The sequence below is a fragment of the Meles meles genome, chromosome 12 (genome assembly GCF_922984935.1).
Source record: "Meles meles chromosome 12, mMelMel3.1 paternal haplotype, whole genome shotgun sequence".
Lineage (NCBI taxonomy): Eukaryota > Metazoa > Chordata > Mammalia > Carnivora > Mustelidae > Meles > Meles meles.
In genome coordinates this window covers 31469069-31481906 of record NC_060077.1, presented here as the reverse complement: position 1 = coordinate 31481906, position 12838 = coordinate 31469069, and the positions used below count along the sequence as shown (strand labels likewise).

The following is a 12838-nucleotide window of genomic DNA, read 5'->3' as shown; positions in this document are numbered from 1 at the left end:
TGTGAGGAATCTGATGAACATTGGTACACTTTGGTGCCACTACCTTGATTTGTGCTCAAGCACCAGCAGTTTTACCCACCTCTAATTATGCACCATCAATGCAGTTGTGAACACGGTGAGAAGGACTGGTCACCTCAGCAGTCCCGACTATGATATTGCTTTAATTTCCATGTATCCTGAACAGGTATATGGATCTCCAGTGGCCTGGCAACTCCAGATAACTTTGAGGAATGTTGCTGGGTAGGGGATCAATAGAAACAATAGATCATTGATAGGAGGAAACATAGTTTTATTGTAAAGTAAAGAAATGAGGAGAGCTTCTGCACATTTGCTGGCTGGAAGTTGAAGCTTCTGGGTAAGTAGGGAACAAGGTTATCTGGTAAGAATACGAAGAGAGCAGTTGGGCTGGAGCTTGAAAAGAACACAGGAAGTTTCAAATAATTTTTTTCAGTGAGGAGATAAAGCTGACTAAAGAAATGTAAGATTTTAATGATCCAGCTGAGGTTGGCAATGAATTTATAATGGCTTTCTTTTGAAAGCTAGGAATGGGGGCGCCTGGGTGGCTCAATGGGTTAAAGCCTCTGCCTTCGGCTCCGTCATGATCCCAGGATCCCAAGATTGAGCCCCACATTGGGCTCTCTGCTCAGCAGGGAGCTTGCTTCCCCTCCTCTCTCTCTGCCTGCTTCTCTGCCTACTTGTGATCTCTCTCTGTCAAATAAATAAATAAAATCTTAAAAAAAAAAAAGCTAGGAATAATTTTCGTGACTGCTTTTGATTTGTTTCATTGGTTAGATAATCAGATGAAAGTGGCCTTGGAGATCACCTAGCACATTGGTCGCCCCCACCCCCTTTTTAAGATTTTTAAAATGTATTTGTCAGAGTGAGTGGATGAGCACAAGCAGGGGGAGTGGCAGGCAGAGGGAAAAGCAGGCTCTCTGCCAAGCAAGGAACCTGATGCAGGACTCTTTCCCAGGACCCTGGGATCATGACCTGAGCCAAAGGCAGCCGCTTAACTGACTGAGCCACTTAGGTATCCCATGTCAGTCTCCATTTCATAAAAGAAGAAACTGAGGGATTTTCTCAGGGTACAGAGCTTACTGCAGTCATAGCGGGGCTGAGTGAGTAGAAAAGCCAAGTCAGGCACTCTGTGAAGTATAGGCTGCTTGGATTAGGTAAGGCAAAGTGAACAATACGGATTTGCAAATGGTGTGATTGAGTGGAGTCCAAGACTTCCCAGAGTGTTGATGACTTCCTTCTCTGAAGGAATGAGTTCTTTGTCATTGGAGTTCTTTCTGGAATTGAATGCTTCCTTCTGGGATAGATTCCTTGGGGATTGTAACGTAGTGTGAGTCTCTGTGCCCCTAATTTGAGATATGATGCTCGTGTAATAGAAAACAAGACTTCAAGTTCTTGGTGTATTGTACATTAGGATTTAGGGTAGATAGGACACCTTGAATTTAATTTGATTTCCTCTATGTATTTGTAAGGATAATGTGTCTAAAATAGAACAAATGATTAATGACTGTGCAGTTAGGTTCCTGGCAGGAAAGGTATGATGCAGTCAAAATATGTACTTTGAAGAAAATCTTTAAAAAGGCACTGTCTATAAAGATATGGGCAGGGTCTAAGGAAACCACCAACAGATGGTGCAATGTTTTAGCATCTGTGATGTCTGGTAGCTTTTAACTCCTAGCTTTGAAGGTGAAGTGAGGGAGTGGTTACTGGAAGTTGAGAAGGTAGCTTTATGAAAAGCACTGTCTGCTAGAAGTTGCTGGCCTTGATAAACACTCAAGGAACCCATGGAAGTATGGCAGGAGGGAACCAGGAAGTGAGCACCCTGACCACACTGTCCTCTAACCTCCCTATCTCCTGCTGATGCCTGCCATTGGCTAAAGCAACCAGAAGCCAGGTGCAAAGCAGCCCTTTTAATGCAGTCCACATGGGTCAGCCTCCCTGAACACAAACCTAGATGGAGAAAAATAGAGGATATATGCAGATGGGTAGATAGAAGACACACATACGGTGACCAGTGGCACCTGAGCTGTGGTAACCTGTGTGCTAGTCCACTTGTCCTTCCCTGAGTCTACATTACCTGGTACCCGGTCTTTGGACAGGACACCATCAAGACTTAATATTCTTTAGAGACTAAGTATGACTAGCGACAATGCAGAGCTTATTATTGACAGGACACGTATAATCGCAAACACTTTTGTATATAGGGGCTAAGTCTGGCACTTAGTAGGTAGGGTGGTTTAGAGCACCTCAGTTTTCACAGTGACAAAAGGGTCATATAAGCCTTCTGGGAAAGGCTTGTAAATGATTTAGATGATGAAACATATATATGTTATTATGTTTTGCATGCCATATAGTGTCGATTATCTTAAAAACAGAGAGGTCTCAAGGTTTGTGTTCTGGTTCCCAGCGCGAGTGCATCTCTATCCACGTGGGGCAGGCAGGTGTCCAGATCGGCAATGCCTGCTGGGAACTGTACTGCCTTGAACATGGAATTCAGCCTGACGGTCAGATGCCAAGTGACAAAACCATCGGCGGTGGGGATGACTCCTTCAACACGTTCTTTAGCGAGACTGGGGCTGGCAAGCATGTGCCCAGAGCAGTGTTTGTGGACCTGGAACCCACTGTGGTCGGTAGGTACTGGGGCACTTGGACAGCTTTCCTGGGACAGTGAGAGAGTCTCCCTAAAGCCCCACCCACGTCCCCTGTGCTCCTTTGAATCCTTCCACAGAAAGGATGGGGCGAGCGAGTATATGCCTGTGACTGTGTTAGGTGAGAAATTACAGAGTGAGTGCTTAAAGTGTCTTTGGCACCGAGGCTCCTAATGCAGGAGAACCTAATATCCAGGAAAGAGAGGCTGGTAATAGATTCACTCGCGGCCCTCTCAGACCCAGGCAGGTGGTTGTGTAGACCAGGGTGCGGGGTGCCCGGTCTCGGGTCCTTCGTTAACGCTGCCCACAAGGTGTTGCTGGTGCACAAGAGTCTTGACCGGCATCTTAGACACAGAAGGTAAATAGAGAACATTCCTTGGGCTCCACCCGCTGAGAAGCCTGAGGTGGTGGCCAGGGAGAGCTGCAAAGAGACGCACCTTTCAGTGGCGACCCAGGAGGGGACAGAATGTCAGCCTGAAGTCTGTGAGCCACAGGCCACCTAGGGTGCCCTGTCGGGACTGCCTGGCAGAAGTCACGCCGACCTGGTGACTATCTAATATGTAAGGGCTTCTTAGGCACACTGTTTGATGTAGCTACAGCTGGGAAGAAATAATCGCGTGTGTACAGATGTGAGCTTTTTCCCCTCTTTGAGAACCGGTCAGATTGGACTTTGTACCTCCAGTTGACTTTCCCTGCTAGGGCCACAGATCGCAGTTGTGGTCTGCATGTCACAGAGAGACGTTTCCTGTGAGACACTGACGCTGCTGACCCCCAAGGCCCAGCATGTGTGTGGTAGATGCAGCGGGTCCCCGAATCCCTCCCTCTTGGTGAGTTAACAACAGGCCTTAAAGACACGCGGCCCACGCATCCTCTTTGTAGATGAAGTGCGCACGGGGACCTACAGGCAGCTCTTCCACCCGGAGCAGCTGATCACCGGGAAGGAGGACGCAGCCAATAATTACGCCAGAGGCCATTATACCATCGGCAAGGAGATCGTCGACCTGGTCCTGGACCGGATCCGAAAACTGGTAAGAGGGCGTCCTGTGGACGTTGCCCTGGACGGGAGGGCGGGTTGGGGATGGGGACCGCGAGGTCACTCTGGCCAAACCCCAGGCCAGAATCTTGAGTTCCCGTCTTCCTTCACTGGTGGCTTCATGCATCCATCATCCATCCATCCATCTTAACGTCTGCCTTGCTTTGCTTCTGCTTGCACACACACCGCGTGTGCGCTGTGGACGATTCGAATGCGTAGCGTCCTGCAGAGGAAAAGAGGAGTGACCGTGGCTCGTTGGAGGTCGGCGGTGTGGCTTCTGCAGGCGCTGACCCACGGTCTGTGATTTCTCGCAGGCGGATCTGTGCACGGGGCTGCAGGGCTTCCTCATCTTCCACAGTTTCGGGGGCGGCACCGGCTCTGGGTTCGCGTCTCTGCTCATGGAGCGGCTGTCGGTGGACTACGGCAAGAAGTCCAAGCTGGAATTTGCGATTTACCCAGCTCCCCAGGTGTCCACGGCCGTGGTGGAGCCCTACAACTCCATCCTGACCACCCACACGACCCTGGAACATTCCGACTGTGCCTTCATGGTGGACAACGAAGCCATCTACGACATATGTCGGCGCAACCTGGATATCGAGCGGCCCACGTACACCAACCTCAATCGTCTGATCGGGCAGATCGTGTCCTCCATCACGGCCTCCCTGCGATTCGATGGGGCCCTGAACGTGGACTTGACGGAATTCCAGACCAACCTGGTCCCGTACCCCCGCATCCACTTTCCCCTGGCCACGTACGCCCCGGTCATCTCTGCCGAGAAGGCCTACCACGAGCAGCTGTCCGTGGCTGAGATCACCAATGCCTGCTTCGAGCCGGCCAACCAGATGGTCAAGTGTGACCCTCGGCATGGCAAGTACATGGCCTGCTGTATGTTGTACAGGGGGGACGTGGTCCCGAAAGATGTCAACGCAGCCATCGCCACCATCAAGACCAAGCGCACCATCCAATTTGTGGATTGGTGCCCGACTGGCTTTAAGGTAGGACTGGGTGATGCAGAGTGTTTTTTACCTGTCAGCGGCAGCAGACGCAGCACAGCACGCCCTTTGTGGAGAATACCCCCATTCCATGGCAGCTAGGCTGCAAGGAAAACAAGTTTAGGAATTTATAAGGGCATATCAACTACTTCATGTATCCTTATTTCTTAGAACCACCCTATAAAGTTTCCCAGGGTAGTATTACTGACATCTTACAGTGTAAAGACTGAGCTGAAACAGCTGTTAGTATCTTAACGGCCCCATGGGCAGCAAGTGATGCAGAGCGCATTCAGAGACTGACTGTACGTCTGGTCTCTCCACATTTCTCTTTTGCTTACCTGAGTTTGTTAGGTCTGTGGTGTTTTGTATTAGAAATAGTGTTTTTTAGACTTTACATAACTTCAGACATCTCTATTCACTGCAGTTTAGGCAAAACTTACAGGTCTGTAAGCAGAATTTTAAACTGGTTACACAGTGTTTACTGTAGGGGCTGACGAGTTCACTCTTGTTTCTCCAAACCACACTGGGAATGCTGGGTCGTACATAATGTCACATTGATAATAAATAGGTGGCTCCTTCAACTCTGTTTAGTGTCACAGTGAAATGTCTGCCAAGAAAAAGGGAACATGTCTTGGAAGCCAAATAACAGATTATAGGCTCTAGACCTATTATGATTATGCAGCTAAGTGCCTCACTATGCCTGGTTTTGAGAACTCTGTGCCCTTTGTAGTTAAAAGTGGTTGTTCACCCTTGGGTTTCTGCACTTGACAAAGCTGTGGAGCCTCCTATTTGTACGTCCTGATGATTTCCTAAGGTGTTTGGAGAGCTGTACATTCCAGTCATTTCAGATTGAAAATGAAGAGAAACGGAAGAAATGTGTGTCATCTGGTCCCATTTGGAATGGCTGTAGCTTACCTGTAACTGCACAGAAGTTGAATCTCTCTGGCCCTGCCAGCCCTCACTTTTGTCTGTGTCAGATACCTTGATACACATCATCTCTGATGGTATAAAAATGATGGATTTAAAGTGACTTACAGGAAAAGGTAAACTTTATGACAGGTTTCACCAATCTGGAAATAGCCACAAATTTTACATGGGAAGTTTGCTGACCTTAGAAATTAGAGGTCAAAGTTTAAATCTATTCCGTGCATCTAACTGCCAAGTTCTTGACTTGGGTGGAAGAAGTTCTCTTTCAGTCACACTAACCTTCAGAAGGTAAGGATATCCAGGCAGCTTCACCTGGGAGGCACTGTGGGGGTTGCCTTGTGACCAAGCTCCCTCTCCTGAATCTCTGGCTCCTGTGAACCAGCATGAAGGCCAGTCTGTGAGGAGGTACAGAAAGCCATAGCTTTTTTTTTTTTTTTTTTTTAAGATTTTATTTATTTATTTGACAGAGAGATCACATAAGCAGAGAGGGCGAAGCAGGCTCCTTGCTGAGCAGAGAGCCCCATGTGGGGCTCCATCCCAGGACCCTGAGATCATGACTTGAGCTGAAGGCAGAGACTTAACCCACTGAGCCACCCAGGCTCAGTAAAGCCGTAGCTTTACTGGGTAAAGCTCAGTAAAAGCCATAGCTTTTACTGTTCCTACAGAAGACAGGCCAGCCTCAGAGGGACTGTATTGCATTCTCATTGCTCTAAGCTCTTTGTCACCTGGAGTGTGGTTACATTCTGTGTTTTCTAAACATTTACTCAGGGATACACAATATTCTCTGCTTAAATGTGTTTAGTTTTTTATTATAAAAATGCATATATGTGGCAAAATACTAAAACACTATAGAGGGACATCTGGGTGGCTCAGTGGTTTAAGCCTCTGCCTTCGGCTCGGGTCATGATCTCAGGGTCCTGGGATCGAGCCCCGCATCGGGCTCTCTGCTCAGTGAGGAGCCTGTTTCTCCCTCTCTCTCTCTCTGCCTGCCTCTCTGCCTACTTGTGACCTCTCTCTCTGTCAAATAAATAAATAAAATATTTAAAAATAAAATAAAACACTATAGAAGGCTGAAAAGCTAAAGTCCTCTTCCCCTTCCATGGAGCTTGCTTTGTTCTTCATTCTGTGCATTTTCAAGGGAATTTATTCTTTTTGTGTTCTGGGTGATGTCGAGAGGCCAGCAATAGGGACAAAGGATGTAAGTTCTTGTCAGTGACAGAGTTGACTCAGTACACACAAGCCACAGAAAGCAGGGAATTGGTGGCACTCCCACTTGGGAGGAACTAGCTGGCCTGTTGTGGGAGGGCAGCCGCACCCCCTGGTCAAGGTCTGGGCCCATGTCTCTCCCCATAACAATTCTGGAGACTGGCTGTGTCCCTAGCTGCTGCTAACTGCTTTGTGCTCACGAAGACATTGCCTCAACACACTCCCAGGAGTTTATCCTCCTGCACGATGATGTTCCCTTAGCCATCAACGGCTCTAGCCTGTTTTGTTACCCCAGAGTACAAATACCTAGGGTTATTTCTAAGCATAAATACTCACATAGTAACCAACTTGCTTTTCTTTTTGCCAAGTATATAATATACCTTGAAGGGTGCCTGGGTGGCTCAGTCAGTTGGTGTGCCTTTGGCTAAGGTCATGATGCCAGGGTCCTGGAATCAAGCTCTCCGCATCAGGCTCCCTGCTCCACGGGGAGCCTGCTTCTCTCTCTCCCACTCCCTCTGCTGTGTTCCCTCTCTCGCTGTGTCTTGCTCTGTCAAATAAATAAAATCTTAAAAAAAAAAAAAAAAATATATATATATATATATATACCTTGAACATGTTTATATGCCAAGACACAGTTCTCATTCTTTTTCATGACCAGTGTTTCACTAAATGGGTCTGTAAAAATTTAGTTTGCCATGATGGACATTTGTTTCCAGTTTTGCCATTAGTACTTTATAAAGATTTTATTTATTTATTTGACAGAGATAGAGATCACAAGTAGGCAGAGAGGCAGGCAGAGAGAGAGGGGGGAAGCAGGCTCCCCACTGAGCAGAACTGGATGCGGGCCTTGATCCCAGGACCCTGAGATCATGACCTGAGCCGAAGGCAGAGGCTTAACCCACTGAGCCACCCAGACACCCGCCATTAGTACTTTAAATACATAAAAATGTTCATACATGTAGCTTTGTGCTCGTATGGGTAAAACTAAGAATTGAAAGCATACAGCCAAAGGATGTTAAATTCTTATCAGTGTTGTCAAAAAATAAAGTACCAGTTTATACAGGGCATCATTTAAACTGGGTCCACAGCTCATTTTTAAAAGTAAGCTACTGGAGTGTCTGGGTGGCTTAGTTGGTTAAGCATCTGCCTTTGGCTCAGGTTGTGGTCCCAGGGTCCTGGGATGGAGCCCTACATTGGGCTCCCTGGTCAGGGAGTCTGCTTATTCTGCCTGCTGCTCCCCCTACCTGTGCACTCTGTCAGATAAATAAAATCTTAAAAAAAAAAAAACAACTACCTTTTCTGAGGCCACGTTATAATCGCCATATGTTCCCTTTCTCTCGCAGGTGGGCATCAACTACCAACCCCCCACTGTCGTCCCCGGGGGTGACCTGGCCAAGGTGCAGCGGGCTGTGTGCATGCTGAGCAACACGACCGCCATTGCCGAGGCCTGGGCCCGCCTGGACCATAAGTTTGACCTCATGTACGCAAAGCGAGCCTTTGTGCACTGGTACGTGGGGGAAGGCATGGAGGAAGGGGAGTTCTCTGAGGCCCGGGAGGACCTGGCAGCTCTGGAGAAAGATTATGAAGAGGTGGGTGTGGATTCCGTGGAAGCAGAGGCTGAAGAAGGGGAAGAATACTGAATGGGAGTGCATCTGGCTACCATCCCTTTGTATCAACCCCATTGTAACATTACAAGATATGTTTACCTATTAAAGTTTCTGTATTGAAGCATCGTGTCCCTTGTGCTGCACCTTGACAGAATGCCCGATCCAGATACCTGCCTTTTCAAAGTGCATTTCCAGGGGAAAAAACGTTTCCTCAAAAAAATTAAGCATGTTCTTATGTTTAGTTACCACTTTACCCCTAGAAGGCAGGCTTCAAAAGGCATGGCTGAGGGAATTAGGAAAAATGCTTTGGTTATTCTTAAATCTTTCACTTATTCTTGGTGTTCCTTTGGAGAATGAAATAGTAATGGTTTTTTTTCCCCCTAAATGTGGAGCCCTAAATGTGGAGCGGCTACTTTCACCCAGTCCTATGGGAGGGACCAAGGAGGCAGCTCCGCCCTAGCGCAAACGCATTTACTGAAGCTGTTTCCAGCAAGGTCTTTTGGGGGGGGGGGGTGGATAATTGGTTTGTTTTAAATCTTTTTTTCTTTTAACATTATCTATTTGAGAAGGAGGAAGTGAGCACCAGCAGGGGTAAGGAGGGGGTGGGTGGGGAGAGGGAAAAGCAGGCTCCCTACTGAGCAGGGAGCCCAAATATCAGGCCCTGAGATGAAGGCCCATGCTTAATTGACTGAGCCACCCAGGCGCCCGTTTGTTTGTTTGTTTTAAAGATTTATACATCTTCACTTTAGAAAAAAACAGACTCCAAGCAGGAGGGGCAGAGGAAGGGGGAGGGAGAATCCCAAGCCAACTCTGCGCTGAGCACAAAGCTTGAGGTGGGGATCCATCTCAGGCCCCTGAGGTCATGACCTAAGCCAAACCAAGAGCAGAATGCTCAACTGACTGGGCCACCCAGGCGCCCGTAAGGCCTTTGTTTTTGTTTTTAAAGATTTTATTTATTTGAGAGAGCATGAGAGGTAAAAAGGTCGGAGGGAGAAGGAGACTCCCCATGGAGCAGGGAGCCTGATGCGGGACCAGATCCGAGGACTCTGGGATCATGACCTGAGCTGAAGGCAGTCGCTTAACCAACTGAGCCACCCAGGTGCCCAGCCTTTGTTTTTATCCCTAACTCAGCTGCCTCCCTGCCAGAAGGAACAAGAAAACCCTCTGCCCATTTACCTTTTCGCAAAATGTGACCAGTGCCCACCGCACACCCATCCAATTTATAGGCACCTTTCCCGGAGTAAGCTATGAGCACTGGACTTTGTCAGGTTCTTTGGATCACGCATCGTGGCCCCTTTCTGTTCTCGCTGGGGTTAACTTTCTTGCAGTCTAGTCTTTCCCGGGAGCCAGCGTGAGTCCCAGGACCCTGCCGGCTTCCCGCTGCCCCGCCGCCAGAGCTGTAGGCCGGGACTCTGCGCCGCCAAGCGAGACTGCTCCTTCGGCGCCTAGGTACTAAGAACCAAGAGCTAGCGGGAAAGACAAAGAGAGGTCCCTGTGTGTGACGGCGCACGCGTTCAGGTAGGCTGGGACAGCGCAGATCCGCCAGCGATGTTACGCTCCAGCCGCTTCCGGGGCCCGCCCCGCCCCTCGGGCCAACGCCCCGCGCTTCCGAGTCTCTATGGTACCAACTTCCAACGCGCGCCACTCATCGCGAGACTTCGGCGATGCAGCAATGGCGAAATCGTGAGTGCCGCTGACGGGAGTCAGGAGAACGGGCTGGGACGGGGCTCGGGCGAGATCGGGCCGGGGGAGACCCGGCAGGCCAGGGCCGCCTGGAGCGGAGCGGCGGCTGGGGGCGCGAGGCCCCTTGGGGCCGGGACAGCCGCCCACGACCAAGCTCCCGCCTCTTCCCCAGATGCCGCGTCACTGCTCCGCCGCCGGCTGCTGCACACGGGACACGCGCGAGACGCGCAACCGCGGCATCTCTTTCCACAGGTCAGCGCGCGTGCGTGCTGGCGCGGGAAGGTTAACGTGCGCATGCGCCCGTTTTTCCCCTTTTCGTGGAGACACGATTGCGCATGTGCCATCCTCTGTTTGGCGCGAGGCTTGTACTTGCAGATGGGAAAGGGTGAAAGGGGCGGTGCCGGTGCGACTGAGTCTAGGTGGGAGAGGAAGCACAGGAGATCACCAGCCTGGGGCCTTATGTTCTGTGACTCTTACCTGCTAGGTGGTACTAAGGAAGTTGCTCTCCTTGAGGCCTCAGTTTCCTCATCTGGGCTTGGGAGGACGGTGTTTACCCGGAGAGTTGAAGGGAGGTCTGGTGGTGGCGTGTGCAGGACCAGCCCTTGCCGTCTGGAGAGCTTGGGCAGCTGGAGCCCAGGGTTGCAGACACCCTGGTGCTCACTGGTCTGTGGCTCCACAGACTTCCCAAGAAGGACAACCCGCGGCGAGGCTTGTGGCTGGCCAACTGCCAGCGGCTGGACCCCAGTGGCCAGGGCCTGTGGGACCCGGCTTCCGAGTACATCTACTTCTGCTCCAAACACTTCGAGGAAAACTGCTTTGAGCTGGTGGGAATCAGGTGAGCTTCCTTGGCAACCATCGCTGGGGCAGGGTTTGAAGCATCAGAGTAGCTGGCCGGTTGGGGCAGCTCTAGGGCCAGGAGAGGAGGATCCTGGAGTCACTCGCTGGGGGACAGAGAGACCTGGTTCCCAGCGTGGCTGCATCTTTCCAGCTTTGTACCTCAGTGACAGACCCATCCCCTCAGGATAACTGTGCCAGTGACAAGGGTGAAAAACATTAGCTTTTTCAGAGGTTGTTCTTTAGGACCCAAGTCCTCCCAGCAAGTCCACAATGAAATTACACTTTTGGCTGGTCAGCCTAGTTCTGGTGGAGCCTTTCTACACACCGAAACTTTGAGGAAGAGAATGGTGTAACTCTTTATCTAACTTGGTTTTCCCTAAATTAAGTGCTTGCAACATGCCTACCCACCTCCAGCAGCACTAGTGTGGGAGAGCCTGATCTGGGGCGCTGGGGGCATGCTAGCTCTGTGCCCTGCAGGTTGCCCTGGGTGGCAGGATGTGTTGTCCATCTCATCCAGGCTGCTTTCCCCCACAGCGGGTATCACAGGCTGAAGGAGGGGGCAGTTCCCACAATATTTGAGTCTTTCTCCAAGTTACGCCGGACAACTAAGACCAAGGGGCACAGTTACCCACCTGGCCCCCCCGACGTCAGCCGGCTCCGGCGCTGCAGGAAGCGGTATGTGTGCTGTGGGTGGAGGGTGCCTTGTTCCCATCCCAAGCCTGAGAGACGGGTTTATTTAGTTTGTTTGCCAGCAATCTTGCTGGACAGGGTTCTGAGCCAGCAGAGTGGGCTCGGTGGGCTGGTGAAGTGGGATCTGGCAAGGCTTTGGCCTGGCCTATTAGTCTCTCTCTCTCTCTCTCCTCTCAGCTGCTCTGAGGGCCGAGGGCCCACGACTCCATTTTGTCCACCTCCCCCTGCTGATGTCACCTGCTTTCCTGTGGAAGAGGCTTCGGCCCCTGCTGCTTTGCCTGCCTCCCCTACTGGGAGGCTGGAGGCTGGCCTCAGCAGCCCCTTCTCAGACCTCCTGGGGCCCTTGGGTGCCCAGGCAGATGAAGCAGGCTGCAGCGCCCAGCCCTCACCAGAGCGGGAACCAGAGAGACAGCCGTCCCCACTCGAGCCACGGCCTGTTTCCCCCTCGGCCTACATGCTGCGCCTCCCACCCCCGGCCGGCGCCTACATCCAGAACGAGCACAGCTACCAGGTGGGCAGTGCCCTGCTCTGGAAGCGGCGGGCTGAGGCCGCACTTGATGCCCTGGACAAGGCCCAGCGCCAGCTGCAGGCCTGCAAGCGGCGAGAGCAGCGCCTGCGGCTACGGCTCAGCAAACTGCAGCAGGAGCGAGCACGGGAGAAGCGGGCACAGGCAGATGCCCGCCAGACTCTGAAGGAGCATGTGCAGGACTTTGCCATGCAGCTGAGCAGCAGCATGACATGAGTGAGGGGCTGTCGGCCCCAGGGCTGACATGAAGGGCTGTCTGGTGGGTCTTCAGCCTCATCCTCCCTCAGAATCCGCCTGGAAAGGGAGTCCATGCTGTGTCCACCAGACCTGCCAGATGCCATAATAAAGTGGATTCTAGGAGGCCCTGCTATCTGGCTCAGCTGGGGCTGGGGCCCTACCCCTGGAGTCTGAGCTCTCAGCTACGGAGAGCAAGAAGTCCAACTCTTTCCTGCCTCTCCTCCTGCAACTCCAGGCCCCCCCAGGGTTTTCTGAGGGACAGGATGGTGTGAGCAGAGGCCAGGGACAGCACTAGGAACCCTCTTCTTGGTACCTGAACAGCCCAGACTTAAGCAGTCTCACCTCTCTGAAAAAAAATACTCATGAAACCCAGGCCAGATTCAGTTTGCAAGGACACCTGCATGGCTTCCATCCACTGACCCAGTCGGCCCAGCAGT

The 12838-nt window shown here is 51.1% G+C and overlaps 2 protein-coding genes across 3 annotated transcripts; both read left to right on the top strand.

Annotated features, from left to right (window-relative positions):
- The first annotated feature begins 1098 nt into the window (after positions 1–1098).
- On the top strand, positions 1099–8564 carry LOC123953939 (tubulin alpha-3 chain-like). 2 transcript variants are annotated; one of them, XM_046024379.1, is made up of 4 exons: positions 1099–2641; positions 3515–3691; positions 4011–4691; positions 8165–8564. In XM_046024379.1, the coding sequence occupies exons 1-4, from the start codon at positions 2342–2344 to the stop codon at positions 8459–8461; spliced, it is 1455 nt and encodes a 484-aa protein (XP_045880335.1). In that variant the 5' UTR covers positions 1099–2341; the 3' UTR covers positions 8462–8564. The 2 variants fall into 2 exon arrangements, with proteins under 2 accessions (XP_045880335.1, XP_045880334.1); XM_046024378.1 differs by having other exon boundaries at positions 1099–2645; positions 3543–3691.
- A 1282-nt stretch (positions 8565–9846) lies between these two features.
- THAP7 (THAP domain containing 7) lies at positions 9847–12516 on the top strand. The gene is made up of 5 exons (XM_046024377.1): positions 9847–10111; positions 10284–10363; positions 10791–10946; positions 11483–11623; positions 11816–12516. The coding sequence occupies exons 1-5, from the start codon at positions 9977–9979 to the stop codon at positions 12378–12380; spliced, it is 1077 nt and encodes a 358-aa protein (XP_045880333.1). The 5' UTR covers positions 9847–9976; the 3' UTR covers positions 12381–12516.
- The last annotated feature ends 322 nt before the right edge of the window (positions 12517–12838 follow it).

Coding starts and splice junctions, on each gene's coding strand:
- LOC123953939 (XM_046024379.1), top strand. CDS start 2,342: ATGTTATTATGTTTTGCATGCCATATAGTGTCGATTATCTTAAAAACA. Junction 2,642..3,514: donor TGGACCTGGAACCCACTGTG/GTCGGTAGGTAC, acceptor CAGGCCTTAAAG/ACACGCGGCCCACGCATCCT. Junction 3,692..4,010: donor TGGACCGGATCCGAAAACTG/GTAAGAGGGCGT, acceptor GATTTCTCGCAG/GCGGATCTGTGCACGGGGCT.
- THAP7 (XM_046024377.1), top strand. CDS start 9,977: ATGTTACGCTCCAGCCGCTTCCGGGGCCCGCCCCGCCCCTCGGGCCAA. Junction 10,112..10,283: donor GATGCAGCAATGGCGAAATC/GTGAGTGCCGCT, acceptor CCTCTTCCCCAG/ATGCCGCGTCACTGCTCCGC. Junction 10,947..11,482: donor TTTGAGCTGGTGGGAATCAG/GTGAGCTTCCTT, acceptor TTTCCCCCACAG/CGGGTATCACAGGCTGAAGG.